Source organism: Cyrtonyx montezumae, unplaced genomic scaffold, assembly GCF_038088225.1.
Source record: "Cyrtonyx montezumae isolate F1298 unplaced genomic scaffold, pur_monq_1.0 scaffold_3, whole genome shotgun sequence".
Classification (NCBI taxonomy): Eukaryota; Metazoa; Chordata; class Aves; order Galliformes; family Odontophoridae; genus Cyrtonyx; species Cyrtonyx montezumae.
Genome location: NW_027072034.1, coordinates 160,440,798 through 160,460,434, shown reverse-complemented (window position 1 = coordinate 160,460,434; position 19,637 = coordinate 160,440,798). Strand labels below are relative to the sequence as shown.

The 19,637-nt window shown below is 49.0% G+C and overlaps 3 protein-coding genes across 4 annotated transcripts; 2 read left to right on the top strand and 1 right to left on the bottom strand.

Moving 5' to 3' along the window:
• Nucleotides 1–392: 392 nt before the first annotated feature.
• On the top strand, nucleotides 393–4,016 carry LOC136051944 (carboxypeptidase A1-like). The gene is made up of 11 exons (XM_065741670.1): nucleotides 393–464; nucleotides 657–738; nucleotides 1,348–1,482; nucleotides 1,564–1,665; nucleotides 2,038–2,139; nucleotides 2,224–2,325; nucleotides 2,438–2,542; nucleotides 2,764–2,854; nucleotides 3,162–3,361; nucleotides 3,583–3,667; nucleotides 3,784–4,016. Exons 1-11 carry the CDS (start codon nucleotides 397–399, stop codon nucleotides 3,969–3,971), a joined length of 1,260 nt encoding a protein of 419 aa, XP_065597742.1. The 5' UTR covers nucleotides 393–396; the 3' UTR covers nucleotides 3,972–4,016.
• Nucleotides 4,017–5,702: 1,686 nt separating this feature from the next.
• Nucleotides 5,703–14,419, bottom strand: CEP41 (centrosomal protein 41). Of its 2 annotated transcripts, XM_065743834.1 has the most exons (11): nucleotides 14,390–14,419; nucleotides 13,820–13,883; nucleotides 12,891–12,938; nucleotides 9,922–9,983; nucleotides 9,561–9,630; nucleotides 8,601–8,745; nucleotides 8,233–8,384; nucleotides 7,892–7,959; nucleotides 6,824–6,938; nucleotides 6,466–6,678; nucleotides 5,703–6,097 (listed from the first exon to the last, which is right to left on the bottom strand). In XM_065743834.1, the coding sequence occupies exons 1-11, from the start codon at nucleotides 14,417–14,419 to the stop codon at nucleotides 5,967–5,969; spliced, it is 1,098 nt and encodes a 365-aa protein (XP_065599906.1). In that variant the 3' UTR covers nucleotides 5,703–5,966. The 2 variants fall into 2 exon arrangements, with proteins under 2 accessions (XP_065599906.1, XP_065599907.1); XM_065743835.1 differs by lacking the exons at nucleotides 12,891–12,938; nucleotides 13,820–13,883; nucleotides 14,390–14,419 and adding an exon at nucleotides 11,652–12,191.
• A 1,032-nt stretch (nucleotides 14,420–15,451) lies between these two features.
• On the top strand, nucleotides 15,452–19,582 carry MEST (mesoderm specific transcript). The gene is made up of 11 exons (XM_065743816.1): nucleotides 15,452–15,652; nucleotides 15,762–15,841; nucleotides 15,921–15,998; nucleotides 16,391–16,527; nucleotides 17,114–17,172; nucleotides 17,327–17,367; nucleotides 17,456–17,526; nucleotides 17,824–17,925; nucleotides 18,115–18,191; nucleotides 18,441–18,504; nucleotides 18,893–19,582. Exons 1-11 carry the CDS (start codon nucleotides 15,499–15,501, stop codon nucleotides 19,008–19,010), a joined length of 981 nt encoding a protein of 326 aa, XP_065599888.1. The 5' UTR covers nucleotides 15,452–15,498; the 3' UTR covers nucleotides 19,011–19,582.
• Nucleotides 19,583–19,637: the final 55 nt, after the last annotated feature.

The window sequence follows — 19,637 nt, the reverse complement described above, 5'->3', positions numbered from 1 at the left end:
TGTGTTATTTTTCCCAGCTGAGACAACCCACACCTGTGCTAAACTTTAATCCAATTCCCACCCCCAGGCAAACACTTGGGGTTTGGATCATGAGAAAACCAACACCTTGCACCTCGCTCAACCCAACGTTACCCTTTTTCTCCTCCTCTGTGGGCAGTGGGAGTTGGGATCCAGCACCTGGTGTTACCTCCCCGTGTCCTGCCCCCTTGAGTCACCGACGGCCCCGTCCTGTTCCCAGCTCCCAGAACAGGTTTCACCCAACCTTGACAGCACCGTCCGGAGCCTTCCCACGGCCCTGGGAATTTGGGCAGGTGGAGAGGGCCGGGCTGGGGATCACCAGGATTTAAGACGTCCCGAGGTGCTGTGGGGACCTGGAACTTATTCATTCGGCTGGAAATGAGGGCACTCCTGCTGCTGGCTGCCCTGGGGGCAGTGGCTGCTGCCACCACTGAGAATTTTGTCGGGTAGGAGGGTCTGGAAAGCGAGGATGGCTGGGATGTGGACATGGACAGGGATGGTGACAGTGGGTCAGGTGGGGAACATTGGCTGGGATGGGGACAGCAGCTGGCTCAGCCCCAGTGTGACAAGAGCGGTAGTGTGTGGGATGGATGGGGTGATGGCTATGCTGGACCCCACAACGCCCTCTGACCCCATAGGCACCAGGTGCTGCGCATCGTCCCCAGCAGCGATGCAGAGCTGCAGAAGGTGCAGGAGCTGCAGGAGCTGGAGCACCTGCAGGTATGAGATGGGGGAAGCTTTTAGGGATCCCTTTCAAGTCTGTGTTGTCTACTTTGCTCCACTGAGGTACGGTGCAGAGCAGGGATGCCCCATTGTTGGGGCTGGGGGAGGATGATGTCCCACAGTGGGGAAAGGAGTGATGATGTCTCATAGTGCAGCATGGAGGGGGGGGTAAATGATGTTCCATCGTGGGGTATGATGTCCCATAGTGGGGTATGGGCAGGTGAGGTCCCGCAGTTTGGGGTGGGAGAAAGTTATGTCCCGTTGTGGGGTAAGGGGTATGATGTCCCATAGTGGAATAAGGGGGGGGGATGATGGCTATTTGTGGAGTTGAGGGGAGAGGATGTCCCATAAGTAGGGTGTGAGGAATGATGTCCTGTAATGGAGTGGCAAGTGGGATGATTTCATGTTGCTGGAGAGGATGATGCCCCACAGTGGAGTCGATGGTTCTATGATGGGGTAGGAAGATGATGTCCCACAGTGTAGTAGAGGTGGAGAAGATGACCCATAGTGGACTACCTAGAGAAAAACAGTACAGAAGGAGGGGGAGAGGTGGGGGCACAACTTAAGGCAGGGTCTGACCCTCATCCCATTTTCTCCCCAACACAGCTGGATTTCTGGCTTTCACCCCGTGGCCTTGGAGACCCAGTTGACGTCCGTGTGCCCTTCCCCAGCCTGCAGCCCCTCAAAGTCCACCTGGAGGCCAATGGTGTCCCCTACTCCATCATGATTGAGGACGTACAGGTTGGTGGTGCTGGTGGGAGTGGTGGGTGGGAGTCATGGGTTGGTGAGGGACGAGGTTTCATCTTGCCCCATATCCCACAGGCACTGGTGGACCGTGAACAGATGCAGATGCTTCGTCGCCGTCGTTTTGTGCCACTCTCCACCAGTACCTTTGACTACACCAGCTACCACACCCTGGACGAGGTGATACTCTGTATGGGGGAAGCAGAAGATCAGGGGCATTTTGAGTGGGAAAAAAATTCACATTTTGGAATTGCTTTTGTAAAGGGGTTTGTTCTAAATGGAGGAATTCATGAGCCATTCATAGAATCATAGACTCATTAAGGATGGAAAAAGACATCTAAGATCATCCAGTCCAACCATTAGCACCATGCCAACTACACCTCAACTCTAAATAAAACTATAGAATCATTAAGGTTGGAAAAGAACTTTCAGATCACCAAGTCCAACCATCCATCTACCACCAATATTGCCTGCTAAACTACATCTCTGAGTACCACATCTACTAATTCATCTACACATTCATGATGTCCTACATCCCTCTCCCAAACCCAGATTCATGCCTTCATGGATCTACTGGTCGCTGAAAACCCAAACCTGGTCAGCAAGCTCGAGATCGGCCGAACAACAGAGAACCGCCCCATCTACGTGCTGAAGGTATGGGATTTGGGGCCTTTGAGGTAACCAGGTTCATGTGTTGGAACTTGCATGGTCCCAGTTGCCTCATTTTTGCAATTCCAGTTCAGCAAAGGTGGCACGAATCGCCCGGCCATTTGGATTGACACCGGCATCCACTCCCGTGAATGGGTGACACAAGCAAGCGGCGTTTGGTTCGCCAAGAAGGTATGGGCAGATCTTACATCTCCAAAGGGCTACAAGGTCCTGTAGACCTCTTGAACATGGTGTGATCACCCAAATGGTGCTCCAGCCAGCTCCAAACCACCATACTCTCTAGATTGTCCAAGAGCAAAATGAAGGTCTGGCCACCATCCTGGACCAGATGGACATCTTCCTGGAGATTGTCACCAACCCTGATGGCTTCGTCTTCACCCACACCTCGGTATGGTGCCAGCATCCATCCCACTTGTTCTTGGTTGGAGCTGGGGAGCTCGATGTGGGCATTGCATAGCCTCTGAGAGCTCGAGGCTTCTCTATCTCCACGTAGGTTAGAAAGGGGACATCCACGACCCATCCCCACCCCTCAAAATACTTCTGCTTCTCTGCTTGTGGCTGGAGAAGTTCCAGCTCTGGATCCTGGTTGACTTGGTTCTGCCCTTCTAGAATCGTATGTGGCGTAAGACCAGGTCCAAACGTTCTGGATCCCTCTGCGTCGGTGTTGACCCCAACCGCAACTGGGACGCAGGCTTTGGAGGTCAGAACTCTCTCCCTTTCACCCAACAGATTGGGGTCTGCCCTCTAGGTGGGGGCCCTGAGGATGTTTCTGGCTCAGAGAGATCCACTGGTGGCCTCAGGAAAGGGATGGGCTGTAGGGTCAATGGATTTGGGTTCCATCAAGTCTTTAGTGACCCCTGGTGACCAATACGGTAGGGACCACAAATGGAAACCATCACACAGTGCGTGGGTAGAGCCCCAGAAGCAATCCTCCTTGGAGGCTTATGACTCTCTGAGCTACCCAAGTGCCAACAAATGCTGCATTTTCACCATTCTCTTCTCCCCAGGCTCTGGGGCCAGCAGCAACCCCTGCTCAGAGACATACCATGGACCCTACGCCAACTCAGAGCCAGAGGTGAAGGCCATCGTGGACTTTGTGAAGAACCATGGGAACATCAAAGCCTTCATCTCCATCCATAGTTACTCCCAGCTTCTGCTCTACCCCTATGGCTACACCACCACTGCTGTGCCTGACAAGGAGGAACTGGTAGGGCTTACCTAGGGGCCACTAAGAAGTAACCATCCTACATCCCACACAAGCAGGAAAGAAGCTCTGCCACCCCCACGGGGACCTCCTCAAGGCCAACACTATTGAGTTTTGCCATTGTTTTTTTTTTATTATTTTGCAGTAGAATGAGTATAGAATCCTTCTCCATTCTACTATAGGCTTTCCCTTCCCCAAATTACCTTTCTGTGCCTTCCCTCTAGAACCAGATTGCAAAGGAGGCTGTGGCAGCTCTGTCCTCCCTGTATGGCACGAATTACAAGTACGGCAGCATCATCACCACCATCTGTAAGTAATGGGGGTTGTTCTCCTCCCAGTGGAACCAAAATCACCCCTTCTCACATCCTCCCATGAAACAACCATAAGACACAGAGCGACCAAAGTTCTGCTCTTTCCTCACCAAGATCAAGCAAGTGGAGGAACCATTGACTGGACCTACAATCAAGGCATTAAGTACTCCTTCACCTTTGAGCTCCGGGACACGGGACGCTACGGGTTCCTGCTGCCTGCCAGCCAGATTGTCCCCACTGCACAGGAGACATGGAAAGCACTGGAGGTCATCATGACATACACACGGAATCACCTCTACTGAAGGGGATCTGGAGCTGAGTGGTGGTTGAGTTGACTGGGGAAGAGGAATGCAATAAATAAAAGTGAGGAAAAAAAATAAGGGGTGTTTTGGGGTGTTTCTCTTCTTCCAATCATGACAAAAAGCTTTTTTGGAGATTCAGTGTTCCAGCTGATAGTTAACAGATATCGTGTGCGTAGACCTATGAAAACTTCCAGACTATATAGAGTTTATTCATTCCTTCCAAACAACACCAAGTCAAAAATCCAAAAAGAAAAACAAAAAACATCCCATAGAGACGCATCAAGACAGTAGGGTGACTGGAGAGTGGGTTTGTTGCCATGGATTAGAAGGATCTTAAACAGCACAAACAGTTTCGCCCCTCTGTTTTGGGAAGTTTTCCATGCAGTCCAAAGCAATAGGGTTTTGGGTTCCTTCTCCATCCACTGGACAACAAAATCAGGACTCAGTTTAAGGCCACTTCAGCTGTCATCATCGTTTTAAGCTGGATGCATCTGTAACACCATCACCTAAAAGCACCTGTGGGGTGAAATAACTACTGCCATACTGGTGGGACGTGGAGGCTGTGCTGCTTCCAGCCTTTTAAGAACATAAATAATCTTCTGGCACTCACACGTGCACACTCAGCTTCAGCTATATTGCTTCAGAAATAGTATCAACCAACCTGGCAAGCCACCATCTGAACCATGTTGGAGATAGCAGTTTGTTCAATACTTTTATCTCAGTGACTTGGAAGTGGAGAATACACCATCCAGAGCAGACAGAAGCAGACAGCTCAGGCCACGGAGATGGAAATAGGCATGAGTGTGAGCCTCATCATACTCCAAATTTCAAAGCTAAATGTGGCATTTCCATGACATACTCAAGCCCTGGGAAAGCTTTAGGTGGATATCTCACTCATAAGACAGTGAGATGCATTTGCCTTCCTACATAAGGAAAGAAATAAGACAGAGTCCCACTGTACTTGTACTACACACTTCAGTACATACATACACACTCCCTATGGAGGTGCAGGGGATCAGAAAGAGCTTTCCAGTTCCCAGGTGCAGAAATATCACTTGAGTGAGCATTGCTGATGTAAGCTAAGTTCTGTGCTCCTCCTCCCACATTTGACGCTACGAGTGACTCTGAACAGAGCAGTCTAGAGGCAGAAAAGCTGTTCATTACACCTCTTCCTTTCTTTTGCAGGGATACAACGTAGGTGAGCTTGGTTCTGATGTTCCACACCCTGCATCAGCTTTGTCACTGATGAGTTTCAGATTCTCTCAGGTACCGCAGCCAGCACTGGCACGGTGAAAGCATTGACGAGACAAAAGCTTTCATGAAACCTCCACAGCCTGTTCCAGTTACCAGATTCATTTTTAGGGTTACTTTCAGGATTCTGATGGAATGGGAAGAGATCCCCTTCAGCCACCCTAATCTTAAACTACTCCAAAACATGTGGGGGAAGGGTACATATAGGAATAAATTTCAACCCCTCTGACTCACCTTCAGAAATACATAACTATCTCATAGATCATCCATAATCAAAAATAACTACCACACTACTACACCGCACCGGTCATCATTTCCCAAAACATCTTTATTACAAACACTTCTGCTCATGAACATAAATAAAAATAAAGAGAGCAACGGAATCCTCTCTCCACCACTTTGGCAATTTGCTGCAAGTCCATCCCTGCCACAAAACACTGCAGTTGAAGCTCACAGACTTCCAACCTGTTTCCTTTAGTCTGAATTGCTACGTGGTCACAGGCTTCACTACCAGTTTTCCTCCCTCCCCTACAAAATCCTGCCCTGAAGGTGGCCTTGCCAACGTGGCACTGCTCCTACAAGACATCACATCAACCCTTCCATCTCCCCAGCCTTACCCAAGCTGCCATTTACAAACCAGCACCGCTTTCCTCCGTGGATTCCTAAAACGACAAACAGGGTTGCACTGCTCAGGGTTCCCAAAACCTGGACTCTCATTTATTCGGTGGAAGGAGACAGCACTGTTTATTTCCATGGCCTGTTCTGGAGGCTGCTCCTGCTGAGCACGCGGGATCCTGCCAAGCTGGGGAAGCTGGCACTGCTCTGTGCTGTTGTGGCTTTGGAATCACGTCCCGAAGAGCCACGGCTAAGGCGACCTGAAGGAAAAGGATTGGAAATCCAAGTTGAAGCTGTGTGATGGGGAACTCCTAACTCTAAGCTTATAGACCCTTCAATAATTCCGTGAGGGGGGGGGGGGAGTTGTGGGCAGTTTCAATCAGGCTTTTTTGTTCTGCACAGCTTAAGGACTTGCAAAAGCAGCTCACCACCAGGAAAACCTAAAGGCAATCAAACACAGCGGGCAGCACGGTGCATGTCTGACGTGATCCAGAGCCAGGATCGTGCAGTCATCAAACCTTTCAGCTCTCAGGGATCAGCACAGTTAGGAAATAAACCTCTTCCCATCCCCAGGCAAGACTACAGGAAAGCAGAGGAACACTGCATGGCGTTTGTCATGGATTCTTACTGGCAGTGTCTGAAGGAAACTGCTCCTCGAGGTAGTACTTTATCTTCTGCACATCTTCTGGAGAGTACCTCCATTTGCTCTCAGCACGCATGGGGGGCACCTTGGGAATGACCTTTCTTCGGCCAGATCCCATGGGAGCTGTCACCTGGCAGGATGGGGGGAGCGAGCCGGTGATGAGCCCTTCTGGAACCTTCTGTGCAAGCACCTTCAGCCCTGGAGATGTACAGACCACGTATTATTGATGACCACAATGCAACATGGGAGCAATTTCACCACCTTCAGCTCACACCAAAGCCACTGAGCCCACTTGGGGGCTGCAGAAGCCGCTCCCCACGGCGTCCTGCTCATCCCCACTGACCTCCAGACAGCATGAACAAGTTCTCAAAGCCCCTCTCACACATGGTGGTGGCAGCCTGGCTGGCGAGCCTCTCGTCATCGTCGTACAAAATAATAATCTTTCCATGTGCATTTTTCTGATGGGTGGAAGAGCTAAGGGTGCATTGGTCAACTTAAAACCACAGAATCACCAAGGTTGGAAACAGACCTCCAAGATGGACACCAGGAATCACAGAATTGTAGGGGTTGGAAGGGAGCTCTAGAGACCACCTAGTCCAACCCCCCTGCCAAAGCAGGCTCCCTGGACCAGCTTGAATTCCAACTGCTGACTGAAATTTGTTGGTTGAAGTCCAACTGTTGATTGAGACTTAATACACTTCAGAACAAAGAGACAAACGGGACTGGAGACAGACTCCCTGTGCCATTTCCAACTATTGGGCAGGAATGCTTTCCCTTCAGTGTTTCAAAATCTGATTTCTCAGCAACCAAAGCTTGCCAGGCACTGGAAGGGCACAGCCTGATCCCCTCTGTGAACACACATTTCACCACTGATTTGAAGACTGGTTAGCAACAAACGGTTAGAAACAATTTGTTGACAACCTCCCCCCCTCCCCTGCAGCCCTCCCACACTAATAACTTGGGAAATGATCAGCCTAATCCTTGCTAATAATCCTCTTTCTGTCCATGTGAGAAAAGGCAATCCTCATCAAGGTGCTGGGAGGAAGCCAAAGGGTTTGATTTGAAGCTCAGTGATTGAGCAACAGCAAGAGACAGCTGCCCAAGGGGTACAGCTGTGGCTGCTGGAAGGCAAATCCAACCCCAGGGAACACCAATTCAGACAGCTCCCATTGAAACCAAGAGGTTCCAGCTTTGAGGAACTAAAACCCAGCATCCTATGGCTGCAGCAGAACCCCACCAGGTAATCCAAGCCAGCAGGAAGGAGCTTCCCTCCCACCCTCCTTTGCATCCCAGGATTCTGGTGGTTAAACACTGGCCTCATCAGAATAATTGGTTTTGGAAGCCCTTGCCAACATGCCACCAGTTGGTTTTTCTCATGGCTGTTGGTTCCAGCACTGTATATAAAGGATACATATTCCAGAATACTGTTTGTATACGGATTCATGGCTCTAGACAGCATTGTAATAGGATAAGAATAAGCTGCAGAGGAGAAAAAAAAGAAGAGGAAAAAAAATAAATCAGACTGTGGCTGAACACCACCACCACAACCTGTAACAGCCAACACAGGATTGTAGAAGCATAACAGATAATGAAAACACTTGAAACACAGTGAATAAGGGATTAACACCAGCCTGATGATTCCTCAGTCCCTTCCTAGGGAAGATGGATGTGCTGGATGAATGCAGAGAGCACTCAGCATCCAAGCAATGCCCACCAGAATGACACACCAGGCTGGGATCCCAGCCTCCTCACCTCCAACTATGTGACACTGGTCGTAAGCATCCCGGTCTCGGACATCTAACAGCAGGAAGGGGCAGTCAGGATAAGGTGTATCCTTCACCTTGGTGTCTGCTTTCTTAGGAGTGTCCTTTTCTATATCCAGTTCACCAACACCACTTATCAAACTGTAAGAGGAAAGTTGATGTTGAGGTGAGAGCGCTTCCTTGGAATGCTTCCATACCTCATAACCATGAGATGGTGCTTTCCTTTCCCCCCCTCCCCCTCCTAATAGCTCAATTATGTTTTAGCAGCAGGGTAAAAAATAACTGTTTTGTTTTCATTTTTTAACCAGATGGTTATCTGCCACAAGACAAAGTTGGTTTTGTGTTGTCAGCAGGCACCTCTGCAGTGTGGACCGGTATGACTCTCCAGCTCCAGTGTTGTTTATGAAGAGGACAGGACTGGGGAGTGTCCCATTGGGGCTTCCTTTGCCATTTGTCCCCTCTGTGAGTTCAGCATCTGCATCTGAAGCAGTGGAATCACCATCTGGGGAGAGAGCAAGGCAGAAAGTTACAGTGCTGCAGGAAAGGGACAGGCAGGTTTTGAGCCTGGGCTCTGTTTTGTTTTATTTTTGAAAGGAAGTGCATATCAACCAGAGCCTCATCCTCTCATGAGGATGACTTACTGAGAGCCCCAGGCCAAAAAGGAGTAAAGAGCCATATGATTTCTGAGAGCTGAAGAGCTCCTTTTTAGGAATTCAGCAGAAACATAACAGCTCAACTCATTCTTGATGTAAGTTATATATTTACTGCCCTAAAACTTCGCAGCGTGACAGCTCTCCTACTCGAGAGCATTTCTGCTTTAGGAGTTACACATCTGTATGGGAACTGTTGAATCACAGCCTGAACCACTGATTGATCACCTGAGGAGAGCACTGAGTCAGCTGCAGGAGCACAGCTGAAGGCAATGCACCTGTGTGACCCAAAGGGGGTGGAGTCTGGCTCCACCTCTCCTAAACACCATTTAAGGGCTGATCACCACTGGGGAAGGTTCTCTTTTTTTGGAGATTGCTCCTTTGGAGTTTCCTATCACAAGCCTAAGACACGAGTGAGCATTTTTTCCCTTTATTTTGATCGTCTCTTTTCCATCAAAATGGAGTTCTATAAAATATCTTGGCTATAATACCATTTGGTATTATGCATTCTGTTAACCTCACGCTTTACAACATCCCAGAGCAGAATGGCTGCAGGTGGGGTTATTTCCCCCCAATTAAAGGGCTTGCTATGCCTGTCAGCTGTCATATGTTGAACTGTGCCCTATCTACAGCTCCATCTCTTAGAGTTCACAATAAATATCATTACCTTCCAGCTTCTGGATCTCCTCATTTGTCACTTCTAAGGTTTCATCAGACAGAGAAGCAACCTGAATGACCTGCAGGGAACAGAAGCAAACCTCAAAGCCCTGATATACAGACACAGCTATCAGTGAAACACAGCAAGGATCACCTTAAGGAAAAATAAACCCCTCGCACTGCAAGGCCTACTTATTAAACAAAAGTTGTAACAAAAAGAAAGAACGCTCCACTTCAGGACAAAGTAGGAAACAAAGCTGCAGAAAAACCCAATTAGGAAAGAGTTACCAATTGCCTGAGGCTATGTAACCACAGGGAAGGCTTTGGGTAAAGCAAGGACACTGAGCACGAGAGAGAAGATCCATACGTACCAGTTGGGCAAAAGTAGTCACTTTCAGTCTCTTAAACAGCTCATCCTTTTTGTACCTGTAATCTTCAAAAAACAAAACAGAAGAGGGTGACACACATCTCAAATCAATCCTCAGCTTTTGCACACAGCAAAAAAACATTTGCACACGTTGAGTTCGAAGGTTCTTGCAGGGGAAAAAAAAAAGGCAAGATTTTAGGGCAACAAGGATCAGGGCAGCAAACCCTGAAGGCTCTGGGAAGATCAAGATCAGTAATAGAGAGGTAATGCCCAGGTGCAAGTAAAATAGAGAAGAAATTCAGTTGCTTTAACACTATTACTCTGTGCTTTTCAATTGCACAAATCACAGCAGAATGAAGCTGAGATACACCCGTGCCCTCAGTTTTGTTGAAAACATTGAGCTTTAGTGTTAAATAAATATGTTCAATATGACTGATTAAGATGCTCCAGGTTCTGTTATGCTACCTGACAATTAATGAATCACGAGGGCTGGAATTTAATACAAAGTGAGCAATCAACACAAGGGGTTTAATGCAGGAAATGGAACAGACTGCAGAAGATACCAGCTCGAAGCAGACGTAATTGCTGCAGAGAGATGGGACTAATTAAATCTTAAGCCCAAAGGCAAAGCTTAGAGGATGAGAAAACCCCATTGGAACAACTGGCAAACAACCAGAGCAGAGATGATGGAGCTCAGTGGTGGCAGGGATGGGAACCTGAGTGCTCTGAGTGCTCCTCCTTTCCCTTCCTCCTTGCTTATGATGTTTTACCCCTCACATCAGAGATTTCCACTTGGAAATCAGGAAAATCCTTCATATTTTTTTCAGTATCTTCAATAACAGTTGGGGGATACTCCTGACTGCTCTCTCTCCGGCTAAGAGGAGCTAATAATGCAGCACAGAACCTTCATCCAATCCAATTAAGCAGCTCTAAATCCCACCATCTGCTGAACTTCCCTGATAAACTGCAGGGAGATGGGGGAGGAGGGCTCCTGTCCTCATCCCTGTAACTGCTGCATGAGGAATGACTGCAATACTTTGCTTACAGGAACTCTCTGCATGAGATTCCCATCCTATTCCTGCAGAAACAGGACAATTCACTTCCAGCATTCAGAGCTGAGTTCCTAAACTCTACACAGGGTAGGACATAATTGTCACCAGGTTGCAAAGCACTGCATACTCACTGCTGAAGAGTGTCATAGAAATAAAGGAGCCTGCCAAAAACAAATCAGTGCACTGCAGCTGCCCACGTCAAACCGTGGGTTTCAAACAGAAAGCAACGGGTTTCAGAAAGTCAAAGAGCTGAAAGGGATGCTCATAGCTCTTGAGACTCCTTGGTCTCAAGCATCAGCTCCGTAACTTCGAAACAACAGCAGCAATTCTCTCCCAGACACCACCCACTCAGCAAAATACCCAAGACGTGGGAAGAACACGAAGCAATTTTGATTTAGGAGAACTAAAAGCAGCAAAACTTACAGTGTAACACACGTACGTGACACAGCAGTGCTTTAACTGTGACCACTGTACAAAACTGGATGCTTTCTAAAAGTCTCAGTTAAGGTTCTTTACCCCAGAGTAAGCTTTTATGGCACAGATCTTCCCCTTAGCACCCAACAGTGGCTAGTGCTAAGCCTGACCCAGAATCAACAGAGCTGAATGCCTGAAGAAGGACCTCAACCATCACCAGAGTTCAGAAGAAGTGCTGCTTCTGCCCACAAAAAGCAATGCCACATACCTGGTTCTGCCCTGGGAGGTCCATTTGGATTTTCTGACATTGTGCTTCAGGATGTGAATGCTCTCAGATACAGAAAGTTCTCTGTGCTTCAGCACTGGAGGAGGAAGAGAAGAGACGTGGCGTCTCTCCTCAAGCTGCTGCTCCAAAGGATAATGATCACACTCCCAGCTACCTTATTTTTGATTCCACTGCAGGCTCGGGGTATAAAGCCCCACTCTCTCACATTACATGGAGACAAGAGAGCTCACTGTGCTATGTATTCAGAGCTGAACCCAAACGGTGTCATCTATCCATGAGAAATCAAGGGAGAGGAGTTTCCGAACTGCCTGGGAACACAAGGTGCCCATTCAGCTTTAACACAACAGGAAAGTTCCTGCCAGACCCCAGGACCTGAAACAAAGGCGCTTCTACCCGAGGAGAAATCAGATTCACGGCAGAGATTGAAAACCAACAACACTGATACAACAAGATTCTCAGTGCTGATAAGAAGTGATGGCAACGCAGTGTTCAGCACTGAAATCTTAGTCTGTCAACACAGGATTTTGGAAAATAAGGGTGTTTCTCTCTTGGCTTTCCCAGAAGATCCATCACAAACCAACAGCAACAAAGGGCCATTCTACACAAAGCCAAACACAAACACATTTCCACACCACAGTAGTGACCTCCCTTCCACACTGAGCACCTCCATCTCACTGTGCTGCACTAAGAATGAAGATGGAACATTGAAAATCCTAATTAATCCCTGTTAATTGCAGGGATTTTTCTTTCACACTGGTAAACGCAGCTCAGGGCGTTAAAAGCTTTGCTGGCTTGGTGTGAAAATAGTGCTGACAATGGCTGGAAATAAAAAGCAGGAAAAGCTCAGCTTTATCAGCATGAATTTTAACGAGCTCCTTTTGAGTGGGAGCACAGAGCGAAGGATGGGATCAGCTGTGCTTCCAACAGCCCAAGGTCTCAGCACTGTTAGATCCAACAAAATCATCAAGTATACCCCCCCAAAAAAGCAGGGGAGTGGCACGAGGCAGAATTAGGATGCATGAAAAAATGGAAGATGCTCACAAGAGAAGCAAAGTAAGAAAACTACAGTATTTAACGCCGCTGGTGCATGGTTATGGAGTTTCTTCCTGAGGGCATCATCAGAGAGGAGATCTCTGAGCAAGCAGAGAGCTCAGGACTCAGCCCTGCTTCAATCTGGAACTGACCCACACAGTTATGTTCTGCCCCCCTCCAGGTACTCACTTCTCTTTATTTCCTCCAACTTCTCAACGTATTTTGTCAGGCTGTTCCCTGTAACGACAGCAACCAAACAGCTCGTTACAAATTAGTGCTTTTCACAGGGTTATTAAGGCTTATATATGTTTAAGAAGGAAGAAAAGGCCATGCTGAAGCTTTGCTGAACCTACGGGCAGTGCTCTGTGGATGAAAACCCCTGTATGGGATACCAGAACTCACTAGGAAGAGTCACAACTAAAAGAGCTCATATCTTCGGTGTATACCCACAGTGGTAAGGACATTCCTCTACAGAATGCATCTAACTGCTTTATCTTATGGGATTTTCAGCATGGGGCACCAGGTACAAACTCCACAGCAATCCCTCTCTGCTTGAAAGCAGAATTTTTTCTGCAAGACTTCAGAAGACAACATCATTGCCTTTAGGCCATCACCTTCAACTCTGTACGTGAGTCTGAACGTTCAGTCCTCACGCTCAGAGAGCCAAAATCAGAATGTTGGTACCCAAATCCCACCTCTGATACACGGCCCCAGGCACAGCTGTGGTTGCACTGCCCTTTACCCAACATTACCTTGGGGGTATCACCATCAAGAGGTAAAATTCAATCCCTTTAAGTGTAAAAAAAAAAAAAAAAAAAAGCTTAAAAAGGGACCCTCCAAATAATTATTGTGACTTATACCTCTGTCATGCATTAACTTACAGGAGAAAGGCCAATATATAGGCACTCTGAGCTCAGTAACTTCTATGGGAGTGCATAAATCAGAACCTGACACGAATGATTTGGCAACTATTACAAGATCACGAGCATCCCAATTGCAACACAAGCTCTGACGCTGCTGCAGAGGACCGGGACAAAGCAGCTGAGAGGCTCAGTGTAACTACCGTTATTCTTCCACCTCTGTTTGGCGGTTTCTAACCCCGTGATGGCGCCACTCACCGGTATCGATGCGGGTTTTGATGTGCCGGTATCGGGGGTTCTGAGGGATGCGCCTGCTTAAGTACTGCGGGAAGAATGGGAGAGGTGGGAGGGATCAATAGGCGTTTGAAGTAAAAGGCGAATGATGGAGACACAGCGACAGCTCTAAGAGCACGAAGAGCAGGGAAAAGCCCCCCCCAACACCGTCTAACTTCCAGCAGGACGGACTCACAAATCTTCAGCTCTGTATCTACGTACTGAAAGGGCTCACAAGCACTATTCCACTCCCTTCCCCCATCCCATAACCCCACAGGAACCCACCTCCTGCGCCACATCACCCCTCCAGACCCCAAGAACACCCTCAAATCCTGATTTCTTCCCATCCACAGCCTCCCCTTTCCCCAGGACACTCCCCCTACCCCGTACACCTCAACCCCTCCCCCCCCAGCCCCTTACCCTCAAGGCCTTCGTTTCAAGGCCTCCCCCTCTGGGACCTCAACCCCTCTCCTCAGGGGCTCCCCCCCCACGTTCCTCCCCTACCCATACGCTGAGGGGAATCCGAAAAGATCCCCCTCTCATCCCCTCGCCCACCTCCGGGTCTCCAACGCTCCTGCTCGACATCGTCTCCCAACACCCCGTCCGGCTCAGTCTGCCCTCACCCCGCAGCAATCCCCGCCCCGATTGGCCGCCCGCCGCCCTTTCAGCCAATCAGAAGCGGCGTAGCACCGCTCAACGGCCTGACAGCGTTCAGCCTTTGCCAGGCAACGGAAAGACGCCGCAGCGGGGTGGGCGTGGTCAAGTCGAGGGGCATGCGCATGCGCAGGAGGCCCTGCCCACAAGGCGCCATGGCGGCGCGGGAGCGGCGCACCTGAGGGCGGGTGAGGGAGAGCCAAGACCTGAGGCCACGCCCCCTGCTGGCGGTGGGCGTGGCCTCAACCCCGCAGGAGAATGGGGCGAGTGGGGAGGGGGCGTGGCTATAGTTAGGGAATAAAAGATTGGGGGCGTGGCCTAACTGGAGCGCGCCGTGACGAGGCGTGGCTTGTTCGTGGGAGGGGGCGGGGCTTCCTGTTGAAGGGGTGGGGCTTAGCTGGGGGCGAGGTGGGCGGGGACGTGGGAAGGGTTATGGGGGCTGTGGGGAGGTTATAGGGGCATACGGAGGGTTGTGGGGACATAGGGTGGGTTATGGAGCCGTGGGAATGTTTATGAGTTGGGTGTTGTGGGATAGGAACGTTGTTAGGAACGGTTATGGGGACACGGGGTGTTGTAGGGACTTAGGTATGTTTTGAGAACATGGGGAATGGTTATGGGGTCATGGGCATGGGAAGGGTTATAGGGATGTGAGGTTATGGGGACTTATGGAGGGTAATGGGGAAGGAACAGGGTTATAAGGCCTGGGAGGTCAAGGGGACATAGAGGAGTTATGGGAACAAGGGGGTGGTTATAGGGATGAGGGATGGTTTATGGGAATGGAAAGTGTTATGGGGACATGGGGAGAGTTATAGGGTCTGGTTATGGAGATGGGGTAGAGTTACAGGGAATGGGAATGAGGTCATAGGGGAGGATTATGGGGATGTGAGGTGGCTATGTAGATATCGGAGTTGGTTATGGGGATGGGGGGTTATAGGGATGGGGGGGATATGGGATGGACAGACATTTATGGGAATGAAGTTATAGGGACATGGTATCTCACCTCCTGCAGGATGAAGGAGTGGTGGGTGCAGGTGGGGCTGCTCAGCATCCCACTCTTGGCCGTGTACCTGCACATCCCACCCCCACGGCTCTCCCCAGCGCTGCTCTCCTGGAAGGCCTCTGGAGCTTTCTTCACCTACAAACACCAAAGCATCTTCTACAGAGGTGTGGACACCGCGTGGCCATGAGGGAATTGGGTTGCAGGCAAGATTTGGGCTAAAATCCTTTTGTTTTGGTGGTGCAGCATCTTGAGATCCTTACATTCCCTCCGTAGATTCCACTGGTGCTGTGGGCAGCTCCGATGTTGTCATTCTCCTGCATGGCTTCCCCACCTCCAGCTACGACTGGAGCAAGGTGAGAACATGGAGACAGCCCGCTGGGATTCCTCCCTCCTGGCAAAACTCCTATTTTCCTACGTTCTTCTTCCTTGCAGATATGGGAAGGACTGACCCAACGCTTTCACCGGGTGATCGCGCTGGATTTTGTAGGGTTTGGCTTCAGCGACAAGCCTGTACGTATAGCATGGAAGGAGGAGCTATTGGGGGTTTGGGAATTGGAGTTCATTTGGGCTTCACATCCCAATTTCTTCCCCCATTTATAACTTCTGGAAAAGGAATGAGACATTCTAATAGCAGAAGGGATAAATAAGGTTCAGGGTAGAGATGGGTGCAGTCAATGTGTTGCCCTTCCTTGGGTGTGAGGTCCTTTAGGGCACATGGGGAACGGTTATGGGAACATAGAAGTATTATGGGGACACGGGGAATAGTTTTGAGGACACCCCAGCCACTTTGGGATGGCTCACAAAATGCTGCCCCGGGCTCCCATCCTCCATCGGGGTCTTGATTTTGGAGTGTTTGTGGGTTTATAGGGGCCATCTCACAGTGATTCTGCTTTTGTTGGTAGAGGCCCCACCACTACTCCATCTTTGAGCAAGCCAGCATCGTCGAGCGGCTGGTGCGTCACCTCGGCCTCCACCACCAGAGGATAAACCTCCTGTCCCATGATTATGGGGATACGGTCGCACAGGAGCTGCTCCACAGGTTGCTGGTTTGGCTGCTCCATGTTCATAGAATCATAGGATGTTGGGTTGGAAGGGATGTTAGGGATCGTAGAATCATGGGATGTTGGGTTGGAAGGGATGTTAGGGATCGTAGAGTCACGGGATGTTGGGTTGGAAGGGATGTTAGGGATCGTAGAGTCACGGGATGTTGGGTTGGAAGGGATGTTAGGGATCGTAGAGTCACGGGATGTTGGGTTGGAAGGGACGTTAGGGATCGTAGAATCATGGGATGTTGGGTTGGAAGGGACATTAGGGATCACAGAATCATGGGATGTTGGGTTGGAAGGGACACTAGGGATCATAGAGTCACGGGATGTTGGGTTGGAAGGGACACTAGGGATCATAGAGTCACGGGATGTTGGGTTGGAAGGGACATTAGGGATCATAGAGTCACGGGATGTTGGGTTGGAAGGGACATTAGGGATCACAGAATCATGGGATGTTGGGTTGGAAGGGACATTAGGGATCATAGAGTCACGGGATGTTGGGTTGGAAGGGTCCTTTGAGATGCCCCCCAGCTCACAAAGGGACAAAGGGTGTATCACCATTTCCCCTTCTGTTCCCAGGTACGAGCACAATAAAACTGGCAGCATCCTGATCAACAGCCTCTGTTTGTCCAATGGAGGTAAAGTTTTCCCAGCATGCTGGGATGTGCAGTAGGGTCAGTTTTTAGAGGTCCTTTGGCTCAGGTTTTCACCAAGATTGCTGAAGGGAAAGACTGGGAAACGCAGAACAAAACAGTTAAGGCATTACCACTCTGTTCTCTGTAATCCTTCCAGGAATTTTCCCCGAAACATACTATCCCAGATTCATCCAGAAGGTGAGCTGCTGCCTGTGGGAAGAGCCCTCCAGAATCACCTATCTGTGCCCTACAGAGTGGTGCCACCTACTTTTTCCTTCTGCCCTAGGTTCTCAAGGATGGGGGCTTGCTGTCCCCCATCATCACGAGGCTGATGAACTTCTTCTTCTTCTCCAGAGGGTGAGTTGGGCCTTGTGATGCTGGGTTCCATCCAGAGGTGTGGGACATGGAGAAATGTGAGGGAAATGATTTACATATTGGGTATTTGGCAAAGAGAGATAAATCCCAGGTGCTGCCCCAGCAGAGGTTTACTCATGAGTTTGAATAATGGCTTCAGTGCTCCGAGGTTGGAAAAGTAGTTTATTTTGCTGGAATCCTTCTCTCCCATGAGTGTAGAATTGCCTGTGTTAGAGGCAATAAAACCTCTAAACCACACTTTACTTACAGTGACCCTTTTGTGCCCTGGGCTCTTTTCAGACTCGGGGCTGTCTTTGGGCCATACACGCAGCCCTCACAGGCAGAGTACTGGGACATGTGGACAGCAGTGAGGACCAATGATGGCAATCTCGTTGTGGACAGGTAGGAATTGCTGCAGGAGCTCTTGAGTTTGAAACTCTTGAAGGTTGCCAGTGCTCAACCATGTGCCCAGACCTGGGATCCTCTGTCTCATGCTGCTTTTGTTGGGGTTTGGGATCACTGTTTACCCCCCAAAAAGATGTGGGGTGTGATCTGAACATATCAGCTGTGTAACAACGGGCTTCTCTTCAGTATTTTGCAGTACATAAACCAGAGGACGAAGCACAGAGACCGCTGGGTTGGAGCTTTGATGTCCACCTCTGTCCCATGTGAGTAGGAACTCATTTTCTTCCATTTGGAGTGAGGCTGTGGGAAACTGCACCTCCCGCAGGCACTGAAGCGTGGTGCTGGCTCCTTCCACTCATCAAGGAGCTTCTTGCAGTTCTGATGAGGATAACAAGGCTCAAGTTGGGTCTGTGCAGGGGTAGCTCCAGTTTAAGGTTCAGTGGGGTTGCTTCCTTGGCTTGGTTGAGGATGTCTGTGGATACAAAAGCCCAATTTGTGCTTTTTTCTTGCAGTGCATTTAATCTATGGGCCCCTGGACCCTGTGAATCCACACCCAGAGTTTCTCCAGCTTTACAAGTAAGACACAGAGCAGCAATATGCAACTGGGGTTTCATTTCACAGGGGGTTTTGTCTCAGTTCCCTTTCTGTCAAGGTTAGTTTTCCTTCTCACCTCCGACCTATGCAGCGAGGCAGTACAGTAGTTTAGAAATTGTTTCCCAATTTTAGGCCTCAAAGTCCCAATTCTTAGTCACAGCTATCATGCATGTGATAACCACATCAGTCAGTTAAGATTTATTAAGTCCAGAAAATAGAATGGGTCCAGCTGTAGCTCTTTTGAGTGTTTATGGTGTCAAGATCAAGCTGTGGACAGAATCCCAACTGTGCAAGAAGGCATTCACCAGCTGTTTGCAGTCTCAGCCTGCTGCAGTTCCTGTGCTTAAGTCTTGCTCCATTCTTCCAACAGAAAAGTGCTTCCCATGTCCACAGTGTCAGTGCTGGATGACCACATCAGCCACTACCCCCAGCTGGAGGATCCAACAGGCTTTCTGAATGCGTATTTAAACTTCATCAACTCCTTCTGAGCCGCTCCAGCTCTGTTCTCTCTCTGTTTACAGTTCAAGAGACCTTGATTTTTATCTCCAGATCGAAGATTTTGGATCTGTAAATCCCCTAAGTATAGACAGCGATGATATGCTGCATTTGCACCTGTCTAGGGGCATTGAAGCACCACAGTTTTCTCTTTGGTAATCCCTTTTTAGAAGGAAGTCAGCACAAGGTTCCCCACTTCCCCCTCTATTCCCAACTTGTGATAAAGGACTTTTCACAGCTTGAAACCCAAGAGAAAGCTGCAATGGTTTTTGGTATTATCTGACAGTGTTCAGAGAATTGGTACTCTGCAGTACAAAAGGAATATGCCATTCATAGGTGAAATTTAATCTCTACATACACTGGGTATTTTTGTCTCTATTTTACACAAACTTATTGAAAAAAAAAAACCCTACATTTATGGGCTAGCAGACTCTGCAGGTTTTCTGTGCTTTTTAACTACCTAACAGCACCCCTTCAGGAATGAGGGGCTTCTGTTGAGTAAACAGCCCCTCCTAAGGGCTCATTTTTGGAATTGAAGACTTGAAAGCAGACAGAATTAGAAGAATTTTCTATTTTATTGACAGTAGTTCATGTGAATTCTACCACTTGGACCAGTGTTA

Bases quoted from the DNA above. Each gene is read 5' to 3' on its own strand.
- MEST (XM_065743816.1), top strand. From the start codon at position 15,499: ATGAAGGAGTGGTGGGTGCAGGTGGGGCTGCTCAGCATCCCACTCTTG. The intron at 15,999-16,390 runs GTACGTATAGCA...TTTTGTTGGTAG, and splicing joins TTGGCTTCAGCGACAAGCCT to AGGCCCCACCACTACTCCAT. The intron at 18,192-18,440 runs GTGAGTAGGAAC...TTTTTCTTGCAG, and splicing joins GATGTCCACCTCTGTCCCAT to TGCATTTAATCTATGGGCCC.
- CEP41 (XM_065743834.1), bottom strand. From the start codon at position 14,419: ATGTCGAGCAGGAGCGTTGGAGACCCGGAG. The intron at 7,960-8,232 runs GTGAGGAGGCTG...TCTCCTCTGCAG, and splicing joins CCAGTGTCACATAGTTGGAG to CTTATTCTTATCCTATTACA. The intron at 6,098-6,465 runs GTAAGAATCCAT...CTTTTCCTTCAG, and splicing joins GTTTCCTTCAGACACTGCCA to GTCGCCTTAGCCGTGGCTCT.
- LOC136051944 (XM_065741670.1), top strand. From the start codon at position 397: ATGAGGGCACTCCTGCTGCTGGCTGCCCTGGGGGCAGTGGCTGCTGCC. The intron at 1,666-2,037 runs GTGATACTCTGT...TCCCAAACCCAG, and splicing joins GCTACCACACCCTGGACGAG to ATTCATGCCTTCATGGATCT. The intron at 2,543-2,763 runs GTATGGTGCCAG...CTGCCCTTCTAG, and splicing joins TCGTCTTCACCCACACCTCG to AATCGTATGTGGCGTAAGAC.